At 35.7% G+C, this 13,758-nt stretch overlaps 2 protein-coding genes across 2 annotated transcripts; one reads left to right on the top strand and one right to left on the bottom strand.

Annotated features, from left to right (window-relative positions):
* The first annotated feature begins 1,769 nt into the window (after positions 1-1,769).
* Positions 1,770-5,705, top strand: LOC117924820. The gene is made up of 6 exons (XM_034843527.1): positions 1,770-2,015; positions 2,082-2,268; positions 2,422-2,611; positions 2,909-3,112; positions 4,022-4,321; positions 4,430-5,705. Exons 1-6 carry the CDS (start codon positions 1,770-1,772, stop codon positions 5,433-5,435), a joined length of 2,133 nt encoding a protein of 710 aa, XP_034699418.1. The 3' UTR covers positions 5,436-5,705.
* Positions 5,706-5,912: 207 nt separating this feature from the next.
* Positions 5,913-12,932, bottom strand: LOC117925068 (beta-galactosidase). The gene is made up of 19 exons (XM_034843890.1): positions 12,549-12,932; positions 12,247-12,342; positions 11,871-11,983; positions 11,679-11,745; positions 11,473-11,565; positions 11,223-11,366; positions 10,637-10,725; positions 10,434-10,539; positions 10,239-10,326; positions 9,920-10,038; positions 9,497-9,661; positions 8,999-9,171; positions 8,770-8,879; positions 8,547-8,656; positions 8,333-8,443; positions 7,790-7,900; positions 7,476-7,681; positions 7,055-7,388; positions 5,913-6,460 (listed from the first exon to the last, which is right to left on the bottom strand). The coding sequence occupies exons 1-19, from the start codon at positions 12,711-12,713 to the stop codon at positions 6,350-6,352; spliced, it is 2,511 nt and encodes an 836-aa protein (XP_034699781.1). The 5' UTR covers positions 12,714-12,932; the 3' UTR covers positions 5,913-6,349.
* Positions 12,933-13,758: the final 826 nt, after the last annotated feature.

The following is a 13,758-nucleotide window of genomic DNA, read 5'->3' as shown; positions in this document are numbered from 1 at the left end:
GTTACATCTAATTTCTTCTTCATGGTGTAAAGCATAATGCATGTACTTCCATACCCCATTAGTCTTCCCCCAATTATTCTACTTTGAGAACTAGAAAAGTCTTAAGCTTTATTCTATTGTCTTTGATGTGATCTTTGAAGAAGGTGAATGAATTCCCTAGCTCTTCTTTTTTCCTTTGTGGGATTTGCAGACATTTCTTGTGTGTCCACCAAAGACTACTCTCACATTACTTTAATTAGGTGAAGTATGTCACAACATTCAACTTAGTACGAAAATTTTTACGGTTGTTTAGTTAGTTGATTTTTTAGCTTTATTAGCATGATGATCATTGAAATGATGAACCTAAACCCCACCTAATGCACCCATTTTTACCTTTTGTTTTTTCAACTGTCTTTACATGCCCAAGTTCTTAAACCTAATGATCCATGTCGATGATCTCCAAATCTCAGATTATAAAGTCCCACTACACAGTCTACACATGAGGGGGGGTCACTGTTTGCTTTAATCATTATGTATCTAAATCAGAATAACTTTTCTATCCTTTGACACCCAATAAATTGAAAGAGAAGATCAGTAATTTAAGTATATTATCATGTGGGTATCTCAACATTTTGCTTTTAAAAGGGGGAGGGGCTTGTGGTCATCATGGTGTGTCCATCATACCCTTTTACCTTAAAAATACAAATGGGGGTGTCTTAAAACCTTGGTGTGAAGGAATCTAGAGCCCTACTCCTAGGGTGAAACAGAGGTTTTGGAGGCTTCCCTAGCCCTAATAACTGATGATTCAAACCACCATCTCCTTGGATTTCTCACTTTAATGAATGGTCCAAGCTATTTTAAGCCAGCCAGGGAACCACCATTACAAAACAAAGTTTTATGATTTGATGCCCATTTTGACTTGTGGGGTTCCAAATAATTGTTTAAAAACAAAAGGGATATCCATGGTGTGTTAAATGGGTTGGGATATTTAGTTGGCACAATTATAAGATCAATCACAAAGATTTTCTAAGTTTAAGATCTTCTCATTGAAAATCTAGTATTAGTAATCTTGTTGGTATGACTCAAGGAATAGAAAATTGAAGTTTTAAGTTTGTTTGGTAACATATTTTAAAGGTGTCGGACAAGCCCCCGTGTCCATTTAGATTTGATTCCATTGAAAGTACTTTCCGTCGGTAGTAAAGTACATTTTATAATGTTTTTACTTATCAAGCGTTTTTTTTATAAAAAAAAAAAACATTATTGGTGATTTTTCAATATTATAAGTTATTTTACATATTTTTATAGGTTTTTTTTAAAATTTTTTTAAGCACTTAATTTTCTCAAAAATATTTTTTAGACTAAAAGTATTACTTAAAATCATTGTCAAACGAATTCGTATTTTTGTTTATAGTGTTTTTATAATTTTATAAAAAAATATAATAATTATAATAAAAAAATGATTTTTAGAAGAAATATTTATTGAACACAAATCCAATAATTGATTTTCTAGATTTTTAAAAGGAATTTTTTTAAATTAACCAAATTTCTAATTTTTATTATAAAAAATACTTTCAAATATTGGAAAATGCTTACAGTTCTCTCAAAATTAGTTCTCCTCCTCCAAATTCAAATTGAGCCCATCAATACTCTAGGCCCAACCCAAGAACCCGTTTGAGTCCAGACATCGGGCTTATACCACCAATGGGCCTAACCAATGGCCCATTAACAAACCCTCCAAAGCCTTTGAAATAAGCAATTTGGCGGGAAGCATCTGCACTTCACCCTCCGAAATGAGCAGATTACCAGAAATAACCGATCTCTTCGTTCGGCTAGCTTCGAATCTCAAAACCCTATATCCAACGGATAAAAATGAGGATTGCTTCGAAGGAGCATCTGATCCGTCCATTTCGGAGCTGAATCGATCCCTCAACCTCGACGACGAAGGTTCTAGTGTTAGGGTTTTGGACGCTGCTCTATCTCTGATGTGTTTCAAAGCACCGCAGGCCAGTTCTCCCTACTTGAGCAAAGATTCTGGGGTTAGGATTTTTTATTTTCCTTGGAAACTGCTCTGCTTTGAGTTCTTATCGATTGTGATTGTATAGGTTTTCGAATCGAGGGTTGAGTATCTGGTGAAGACAATTGTTGCTGTTATTTCTTCTTCAATATCTTGTAAGGTTTCAAGGTTTCAGAGGGAAGAGGTTTTTCTAATCGGTAGCTCGATTTCTCGTGATGATTGCACGGAATTGATCGAGGCGTGTACTGATGTTATCGGGAGATTAAAGGGACATGGTGGGTTTGTGAAATTGATTTGATTATTGAATTTTGTATTATATTTTAGTTTGCATTTTTTTTCAATTATATTTCAGTGATTCAGATATGACATTTAAGTGCTATTTTTCCATTTAGTTAAATCTGTAAAAATCATTTTTGTTGTTGTTGCAGGGAAGCTTCCACTTTTGTTATCATATGCTGTCGTAAGAGTAGCAGCATTGTCATCTCGCTACCGATGTCTATTCCCATTAACTCCAATTCTACATGAACAATCGATCAAGGAAAGAAGTAACAATATTTCAAAGCTGCTTTGCCATTTTCCCGGAGAATTCTCCCTTAAAAACCATGAAATACCATTCAGGTGTGCAATGGACTTTAATATTTAAGTAGTAGCAAATAGTTAATTTTGATGTCATCGAACATGATCAACAAATTAAAGAGCTTTTAAGCATGTTTAAAGCTGTTTTATTATTATTTTATTGTCTTGAGTGAGCCCCTTAATAGGATAACTTCTCCCTGTAAGAGATAGGACTTTGTCCTTTTTGAATAGAACCTTCACTGAAAGCTCATTTCCTGTTACTTTTTACCCTAATCTCCAGCCTTCTTTTATGGTTTTTGGAAATTCTTATAAGTTGAATTTATGATTTTTTTTTTTCAGATTGCTATTGTGGTATCTTGATCCACTAATTCTGAAGCATGATGTTTCAAAAATTTTGCAAGACACTATGAAGAGGCCGTTCCTTTGTTTGAATAAGGAATTTCATGAGAGGATGGATTGGCGTTCTATAATAATATGCTTGGTACTTTCGCCCACTATGTTTGTTGAGACCAGAGCTCTATTACATAATTGGTTTCTAATCACGTAAGTTTCTTTTTCTTGATCATTTTGATTCTTCAGCTGTTTGACTTGTTACTTGTCTCTCTTTGTTTTTATCCTGCTTGAAGGAACTTTGCTTCCAACTTTATTATATTCAATATGTGCCATGGGCTGATGGTTGCATTCATCTTCATAGAGCTTCTGATAATATTTTCAGTGGCTTTCGTCCATATAAATTCATATTTTTCATAATTTTCAGATATTGGCTTACTTCCTGCAGATTGCTTTTACTTCACTACTGCATCATGAATATCCACTTACCATGTGCTTATAGTTAATATCTAAAACAGACCCCATGAAAAAAAAATGGTTGCCTTTATTTGCACTTCAGTTTTATAGCTTCTAGAAGTGTTGGCATCTCAAGCTCCTAAAAGATGGAAATTCTCTGTTTAGCTTATTTTAAAGTTCAAATTTGTTTGTCCTTGTTACATTTGGAATTCATTAGACCACTTTTTACCAATCAAATGTTTGGAGCATTGGTCTTTGGTTTATCCTTTTTTTTCCCCTTCTTTTTCCAACTTGTTAATCAATATCTTTTCTACAGTGAATTGAATTGCAAAACACTCTCCTGCTGTCAGCTATCCTTGTTTGCACCCTTGAGTTAGGGATGGTTACAGTATGCATACTAAGCATTTGCTGCAAATAATTGTGCAATGAAGTTTTAATCATACATGTTATAATGGAAAGGCATGATATACTAAGGAGATGCCCAGTTCTGAGATTAACTCAGTTCAGGTTTGATGACCATCATCATGTTGTATTTGGTTATTAGATGAAACATAGGATAAATATTTAATTATAAATATCTAACATATTTTTTAAACCTATCATACATTTCAAGCCATTTTACCAGTTCAACTAGCAGTCTGATCCACTATTTAACTTGTGTAACAGGGGTCTGGCTTCTGTACTCCAGCTTCTAATTGAAGTAGTCTCCATGATACTAGATGTAGTTTCCCGACCAACAGGGTGGGGAATATCAGTAGAAATGGGATCAAAGCTGCCATTTTCTATCGCGTATTTTCCCTACAATCATCACGTGTACAGAATTCTGTCTGGAACCCTCTCATCCGAGAGTTTTCTGCATTTAGTTAGTATCATTAATGTACCAATTTCTCATGCTGGAAACCATTCCATGCCTACCATCAAGCAAGTGCCTATGAAGATTTCAACAATAGGTCACAAATCTGTCTGGTAAATTCTCATTTCTCACTTAACAAGTTTGCATCAAGAAAAACTATGGAATTGACACCATCCCATCCTGATCTACCTCTGATGACTTATATTTCATTTGTTGCATAGCAGGGCTGCAGCAATGAACTTCCCAGATTGGTTCTTTTTTGCTTCTGTTTTACTCTTCTCCGAGAAAAGTTTTCAAGACAATTTTTATTCAAAATGTGGAATAGGGGTACCCAGAACTGAGAAAAGGCATGATGTAGAACCACTTTGTTTTTCTTCTGCTGCAGCAAGGTACATTGCATGGATTCTGAGTCCTGCTGACAAATCTCATCAGGATCTTCTGGTTGATTGGCTGACTAAACTATCAGGGTCTTGGACTCTGAAACAATTTAGGTCAGATACATATAACAAAGAAATAGCTGACTACAGAAAGAAACTCAAGAAAACCAAATTTCCTGTTTACAAAGGGGACTATAATCTCCCAAAAGAGTACAACTATGAAACTATTGTTCTCTGGCTGAAGGAATTCCAGAACAGCTATACGAAGAATCAGTATAAAACTGCCAGTAGCCTGGCATTTTGTGAACATAACTTATCCTACAGTCTGAGATTTCAGCACAGTGTGCTATTTAGAAGAATTCCTTTAGGCATCTTGATTGGGTACCCCTATTATTTAGATGAATCTGGATGTGAGATGCTTCTGCATTATTCTGCAACAGGTACAATACCTCGGTTAAGAGAAACTCATTCTGGTGCATTGAAGCATTTGAAACTGGATTCTGAAGGACAAAAAGATTTGATAATGTGGACTGAAGAATATACTAAGGAGGAGGCGGCAGCAGGAGCTTCTCTTGTCTTCAGATTAACTGATGTTGTTGTGAGCATGGCAGCTTCATTATTTGAGACTGATGAGAGTGGTCTAGAATTTATTTGCCAGGTGAAAGTCAAAGCAGGCAGGTACTTAATTAAGTGTATCAAGAAGCTGCTCCAGTTCAATGATGGAATTATGCTGATGGATCTCTTCAATAGACTGGTGCAATGGAGGAACAAAGGCCAAGAAGTATTTCAAGGTTGCACAGATCTGGATGATGTCATTAATGGCTTGGGTATTAAATTATCTTCCTTATGAGGAGAATTTGTAGAGGAGGGCAGGCCTTTTTTTCATGCATAACCTGCTCTGTGATTTCCTTATCCGGTTGTAAAGCATTTGTGTTTACTGGCGAGACAGGGCGGGAGAGGGGAAGAAGTGTTTATTTTTTGTTCAATTATACCTGTAAAGATGGATAATGCAACTGCATTTTTTGTAAGTCAACTCGCCCTTTTCTCAATCACTCCCTGTCCCTTTTCTTGTGTACCGATCTCTTAGGGTTTCTTTATTAGAGCAAATGGTTTCTGGTAAGCAATGTTGACAGGAGCACAACTCACATTATTAAAAAGGTAAGACTTCTTTACAAAGTACCCTAAATGCCTTCACTCTGCACATGAGGCACATTCTGGTGATGGAAAGATGAATCTTCAAGTCAGAATCCAGACATTAGATGTGGTACGAAGCTAAACAAGAAATAATAGATAATATGGGATTCAACAATAGAAGCCAAACTCCAGATACATTCTAAAATCCCATAATTTATTGCTTCTTCAATTTATTCTTACAAGGCAATGAAACAACTTTCATCTAGTAATTACATTACGTAAGAATATTGACACCCCAGAAATCTATAAGGCTTTTCCCTTATGAACTTCTAAGGACTGAAACCTTTGTGTATAGATGAATAACTTCTAGTAGTTTTGTTTACATAGATGAAGCTCTTTGCCTTCATCTTCATGATCTATATATATTTGGCTTCGGCCAAATGGTGTGCCCTATGATTGTACAATTTCTACCCTCTGGCCTTAGTAAGCTGGTATGTGTAACCTTTGAATTACCCAAAAAAACACGCACAAGGGGAAAACAAAAATCTGAAAGCTGTAAGGAAATGCCATGTATTAGATGAGATTTGATATGAGATTTTATTTATTGGGTTGTATGAATGTTGCTGGACTTCAGCTGCAGAGCGCCTCCACAGAGAGTTTCTTCATGCTACCTGGGCATGGATCTCCTCCAAAAACTTCAGGAGCTACAGATACTGAACAAGATTGCTTCCCAATGCAGTTCTACAAGAGATTGTTGTAGTAATTAGAAAATTAAAAAAGAAAAAACATAGAAAGCAGCAACTCAAGACAGTTCAACAGGCTGAGCCACATAATGGCCTCAGACAAATAATCAATTTTAACAATAATTGGAAAAGAAGTTTGTAAACTTTTTCTGGGAAGAGCATAAGTCGAAGACCCAGAACTAGAACCAGAACCAGTAGACAGAAAATGCACACCAAAATTGATTTCCCATCAGCATAAAGGTTAAAAGTTTTAAACTTGTGATAACTGGCTTCTAGGAAAAAGGGGGTCAGGGTGGGAGCCCGAGTATTTTTTTTTTTCCTTAAAACATTTGGGAAAGCAAATGAGAAATCATTATTTTGTAAATGATATTGTTCATTTATTTGCCATCCATCTCTTCAAAAAAACCAGGCGAATATGCAGTGTTTGTCATCTATATTGAGGTCTCAACTACATCATGCCCTTTCTTTGAACAGTGGAGTTATCAGTTACCTAACACAAGTCCGAAGGGCTCAACCAGCAAGCATCTCCTAATTTGCCAAATTGAAAGAAGGGTAAAGGAAAAATTTAGCTATCTGAGTTTTTAGTATGTACCCTTTGAAGAGCATCATATGATTTGTGGGCATGACAACTTCCCTCCCGGAAGCTTCCACATGTCCCTTGTGGCACCCCAAAGCTAGCAAACTGTATTTTAGAGATTTTCAGACCAGGTGCACACCACAAATGAGCTTTGGACTGCAGACTATTAACTTTGCTGGAGCCTATAATTTGTGAATTCTTCAGAGATGGCTGCCCTTCAAAAATATCTGCACAGACTCTATCCATTGTTCTTTTTACCAGGGTAATCCCTGCTGGGTTGCCGCCCAATTCTTCAAACACAATCAATTGATTTCCGCTTGGTTTCAGCCAAGACCGGGGAACATGATACCTGAAATTAATAGACTCATCAAAATTTTGCAAAAGCACATACAGTATAAGAAAGGAAAAATTTTCTCAAAATGAGAACATTTCTTACCATCTTTGAGAGGGCCCTCCACAACCAGTTTGGCATTTCTTGTCATTAAAAATACCAGCATAATTACAGCCATTGCAGTTACCATGTGCTGTATATGCAGGCCAGTGGCGACCAATGCTTTCACCATTGATCCATATTTGACCTTTCCCCATGCTACTCATGTCCAAAGCTAATGGATCATTCCCTCCTGGTGCATTAAAAGTAGTCTGGAAATATCACAACATAAATAGAAATTAGAACAAATTGCATAATTTTCTTTGGGATTTCAGGAGAGAAATGGAAAAGCATTAGTTGCTTATCAAGAGGATTCTCACCTTATACCAAGTGAGGGGCTGCTTTTGAGCCAATAATGATCCTTCAACCCACTCATCAGAGGAACTTCCAGTGATGGCCTGAAGGTTTAGAGCCTCACCTTTTAAACCAATCTGCTCAGGGGCATGTAAATGGGTTATTCATAGCTTATGGTGCCTGGTGGTTATCATTGTGACAAAATTCACAAAAAATTTGAACCAAAAAAGGCCGTTGACTATGCCTATATTTCTATTAAGCATGCTTAACCTGACTTTGCCAATCACTTTTCAATAATTCATGTGCACTCATAAACACTAAATAATTCCAAACCACTCAAAGAAGACCCAATTGATCCGACTAATTGTTGAATGATAAGACTGCCTCTTTTTCAATAATGCACTTTTCTACCTTAGCATTTGCTTCAAGATTCTTTTCATAGTTTGTTGTTTCCACTGGATTTTTAAGTTCAGTGATGTGCTTTCTTGACTAATTCTAGAATTCCAAATTAAATTCCTGTTAAAGTGGCAATACAAGAAGAATGAAGAGATGTTATTTAGACAACAAACCTTGTAAGACCATTTCCATGATGACATGTCTACTGTCCCCTCGTTCAGACCCTTTAATGTGACTGGACCAAGGACCCCAGCATTCCACGTCTCAAAATGCAGGCCAACATTCTGAAGTTAAACAAATATGATGATTTAAAGACCAAAAACTTCATTCCCGTCTCTGATAATGTAGCAAAGAATAGAGGGAAAATATTAAAGCAAGAGAACTAACCGGGAGACCCATAGCAACACTTAATAAAGAAATCTTGTTAGTGCCAACCGTCAGCTTTACATTGTCACTAAAAGTTACTTTTGGATTTGATAGTTCCCCATACACAGTTCCTGCCATAAAACAGATGAGTTAGTTAAAAGATGAATAATTAAACAAAGGCATAACTTCAGGTTGTTCAGCAGAAGATCTTCTTGGTTTCCATGAAATGCCACCCGACATCTACCTGATAGTTGACCATTGATGAAAACATGCAAAGCATGGCCTGCAGACATAACGGTGAGAACAGGATATTGTCCAGTCTTTAGAAATCCTTCATCAGGCTTTATATGGACCCTGGAGTGAATATCAAATATTTTTTTTAAAAAAAAATCACTGAAAAACCACAGCAAAATGATCTTTCTTGAAATGTGTCTCAGATAAGGCAAGAGCATCATTGACTGTAAAACACTCACTCTGTCATGTACCACAAATAGTCTGTGGCATCTCTGGTGATATTTATTTGCTCCAATAATCCATCCATGGTAGTTGTATCCTCAGTATAAGCAGAGGCAGTTTCTTCATTGTATGACTGCCAAGAAAATGTACTCACAGGGTTCATCTTCATCTGCGAGCTTTGGGCACCAATCTGTAGGGAAATTTTGATCTGGTGTCAAGATCCATTATTGGGAATCTTCTAATAGATTTATTTTCAAAAGAAAACAAATTTTCTCCAACTCAAACTTTCATTTGAAAGCAGCCTATCGGGCTACATTTCATTCTGACAGCTTTTCTCAAAGTCAAATAAAAGATCTCAAATAGAAGAATGATGTTTTCTAGAAATAAATATTTTGTGCATGAGCTTTGTAAAATGAAAATAGTGAGAAAATGACTAGAATAAATGTCAAATTATTTTTTAGCTAAAGCAGGAAATATATGGAAGATGCTTGTTGTGGCCAAGAGTCTTTCCTTACCCTTGCAGTGTTGAAAACTACATTCTTGCAGTCAGGGAGTATACTGACAGACCAAGGAGGCAGGTCATATTGCGTATTTCCAAAGGTCACTTTTGCAGAAGATTTCGGATCATAATTTGCAAGGAATGCAGCACAAGCTCCAGACTTTGCCTTATACACATGAGCCTAGAAACAACAACAATGAGAAATGGAGTTAATGTCAAGAATAATAACGCAACACTTCACCAATCTTCTTCTGATGTGAAGTTCTTATTATGGCAAGCATTTTCTCATAAATCAACGGAGCAATCTCATCCTTCCATTAATTTAGCTCAGTAAACTGGTGAAGCAAATTTGGCGAAATATAGCATTTTTGGGGTTTCAAAAGAAAGAAAACTGGAAAACACACACTCCTACACATTAGCCAACTGAATTGAGCCTAACCTCTAAATTTGTCCCAAGATATGTCACCGTGGGATCTGCTGAAACTAAAGCTGGTTCACATAGCTTAATAGCTTTATGCAAATCTCTCAAATGTCCCCATTTTGGTTCGCTTGGTAGTCCTGGTATGAAATAGATAACCAGTTAAATATGATGTAGCACAAACTAATTGGTATATGAACACTCAAAAGCTTCTATATGCAGGATGTTTCCAATGATATTTTTCCTGTATGAGGTGTTAACTGGTTGAATTATCCATTCTCCGTATTATACAAGTATGATACTAATATTCAGTGCTTATAGCTAAGTCCTATATTCATACCGTATTCATCAAGAGGAGCATCATAATCATAGCTGGTGGAAATGAAGGGACCACCTGCTGTCCGGCCAAAATTTGTTCCTCCATGGTACTGGAGCCAAAAAAAGACGATTATAAGAAACAAAAAGACCAAACTTTACTTCATATACACCAGCTGGACTAAACTCACTTGGAAAAATAACGAAACACTTGACTTACCATGTAATAATTAATGAAAGAACCACGGTTCTGAATAAACCTGGCAACCGAATATGCCAAGTCTTCTGCAGGCCTATTAGGTATTGCACCACCAAACTCTGTATACCTGGGGGTAAAAAGGAGAAAGATGAGTGTTGGTTTTAGAAAGGACTGCAATAAACAAGAGTGCAACAAAACTGCGAATTCAGGGATGTGTAACTTACCAGCCAGTCCAAGCTTCAGTAAACATTTTGGGCTTATAATCCTTGTTAGGAAAGAAATTTTCACAGTAGAAACCATTGCAAGCATCTATCTGTTGGACAACCAATCAATTCACATATGAGAAAGAGAGATGCATAGAAGTCTTGATTACCCTAACTGTAGTGAATTATAAATTTCAGCTACCGACATCTCAAGCAATTTCTTTCTTTCTTTCTTTCTTTCTAACTTTTCAACTTCAGAAATCCATGTAAATCTTTTTAATTGAACCCTCATAACGAAGCTTCAACCAAAGAAGATTATCAAGTAACAAAGAGACATGCTCATCATTTCTGTCCATACAAATATCAAAGCCTATTTATAAAAGGAAGACAAAACACAACAGATAGACAGGGACCCATCAAAAATAGGAAAGTGATAGCAAGGCCATCAGTAGAGGCCATGAAAATCCCTCTTTGGGCCACAGCTAAATAGACAACATACTGTTAGTAACCCTACCGGCGGGGCACACTAAATGAAAGAAATAAAAGTGCCAGTTGGAAAATGACAAAAAGGAAAAAAAAACTGTTAAAAAAGTTGCAAGTTGCTTACAACGGGATCTGGGGCATCTTCTTGCTTGCACATAACCCATGGAACTCCAGTGCCAAGTTGCACAGCCATTTCTGCTGCCCATTTCGTATAAGCTTTACCAGGAGCACCAATTTCATACTCCACTGGCCCATATTCATTCTCTATCTGCAATAATAATAATTCAATGGAAAAGATGATTCAAATTTCTAGAAAGTACTTAAACCCCATTTCTAGACGCATGGTAAGGATTGTACGGGCTCATGATTCCCACCTGGGACATAATTATGGGACCTCCTTGAGGTTGAAAGAGCTTTTCTGATTTCATCATATCGACAATCTTCTGCGTAAATCCTTGCATTGCCACCTTAATTATGGTTTATCAAAAACCAAAATTTAGTAATTGGAAATTACCAATCAAAATAAAGGGAATAATGAAAGTAGTATTGCAGATATGATGAAAGTTTCCACGTTGCTAACCTTGAAAGGCCCATTGTCTGTTCTAAAAGCTATGCCTGGAACATACTTCAACCAAACAGGAAATCCCCTGAATTTGAAACAGAACAAAGACAAAAAAAAACAGAGATTGAATATATATATATATATAAGCATGCTTAATCCTAAGAAAATAAAGATTTCGCTTTTTTTTTTTTGTTGAATTTGATAATTTACCCAAAATTCCATTCAGCACAGATATAGGGGCCAATCCGGAGATGAACATAAAGGCCTGCTGCTTGCACTACTTTGATGAAGCGAACCAGATCATACCGCCCCTCAAAATAATACTGAAAGAGGATAATAAGGAAAAATGGAAAACCTATTAAGTTTTTCCTAGTCAAAGAAAAAGGTGCGCTTCGTTTGGTTACTGAGAAATCCGAAGAAAAGAAAATCAAGAGTGTTAGGCTCAGTTCGGAGGAGGTTTTTGTTCCCTCGGCCTCAAACAACAAAAAAATCCAATCCTCAATTTTGTTCATTTTCCTATCCTTTATCAGCAACCAAACATCCAATACGATCAAAAGCAAGAGAAGAGGATATGCTTTGCATTCACCTTTCCACGAGACGGCTCATGCCCATTCCAAAACACATAAGTCTGTATAACATCCAAGCCTCCATCTTTGGCCTTCTGTATCAGGTCTGGCCACATCTGCAATTCCCAACAACACCCACAAAAAAAAAAAAAAAAAAAAAATTAAAAATTCAAGCCTCAAAACCTCTGAAAAAATGCAAACCAGAGACACCCACATTCAAAAAAGCATGAAAAATCCGTAGAAAATTAAAAAGGAAAAAAAAAAGTCAAAGAGAGAAACCCATAAACACATAAAAACCACATTGGCATTTGAAGCACGGTACCTCAGGAGTGCTTCTTGGGTAGTGAATAGACCCAGAAATAAGAATTTTCCTCTGCCCGTTAATGATAAAAGATCTCTTGTCATAAGTCACAGAAGCTGACCCATGAGAAACCCATGAAAATATTAGTATAAACATAACCAAGCTGCCTCTCAACATGCTCCACATTTCCTCTGCAAAACCCGTGAACCGCCCTCTGGTCCTCAAACCAATGCCCTTCTTTACTTTACTATTGGTTTCTTTTTCTGTATAGACTACAGAAAGAGAAAAAGATGAAGAAAACAAGAAACTGAGAGGAAACTTTTTTTAGTTTTTTCTGCACTTCCTTCTTTGCTTCTTTTGAGAATACATGAATTGAATTAATGGTGAGTCTGGAATTGCAGTGGCTCTGGTGCAGCTGCTTTATACATTTAAGGAATGAATGTTGGTGGGTTCCACTCCTCTGCTGTGGGGACTCATCATCCAATCCATGAACACCATTTTTAATCATTTTTATCATTTATTTTTTCTTTCTGCATTTGAAATTTGTTCGTACCATCTCCACGAATCAATCACCTATCGAAATGAATCTTCGACTGTCTCATTTTTAAACCATGAATTGTGATATAATTTTGAGGAATTCTTATAAAATTTGGTAAAGTAATATAATCAATCATTAATGGAGCAAAGAAAGCAATAAATTCATACTTATAGACTAAGTAGATTACAAGAATCCTCCATATGATATGGATGAAGAGGAAATGGAATAAAGATATGATTGCCTTTTAATACAAGCATTACTTTAATTAATTGTGAAATAAATAATAAACTTGAAATTATAAGTTATAAAATATATTTATATATTTGATAAATATTAATTGAAAATAATTTCCTTAAAATTTATCCTAAAAATATTTGAATTATTTTTAATGTTTCTAAAAATTATTTTGTTTTTGAAAATAATCTAGAAATATTATAAAGAATTGTTTTGGGAAAAATTACTAAATATACTTAAAGAGACTATACTTTTTAATTTATATGTTTAGTGGATGTAGAGTAAATTAACTTAATAACTTACCATGATTTAATAACTTAATTTAAATTATTAAATAAATTAAAATATATTTAATAAAATAACTTAATAGTATAACTTAAAGTAAAAAATAACTTTAATTGTCGTCACAATATTTTTTACTATTTCATCATCTTCATCATTATTTAACATCCTTTACCC

This window comes from Vitis riparia, chromosome 11 (assembly GCF_004353265.1).
Source record: "Vitis riparia cultivar Riparia Gloire de Montpellier isolate 1030 chromosome 11, EGFV_Vit.rip_1.0, whole genome shotgun sequence".
NCBI classification, from domain to species: Eukaryota; Viridiplantae; Streptophyta; class Magnoliopsida; order Vitales; family Vitaceae; genus Vitis; species Vitis riparia.
This window is presented reverse-complemented; position numbering and strand designations above follow the sequence as displayed.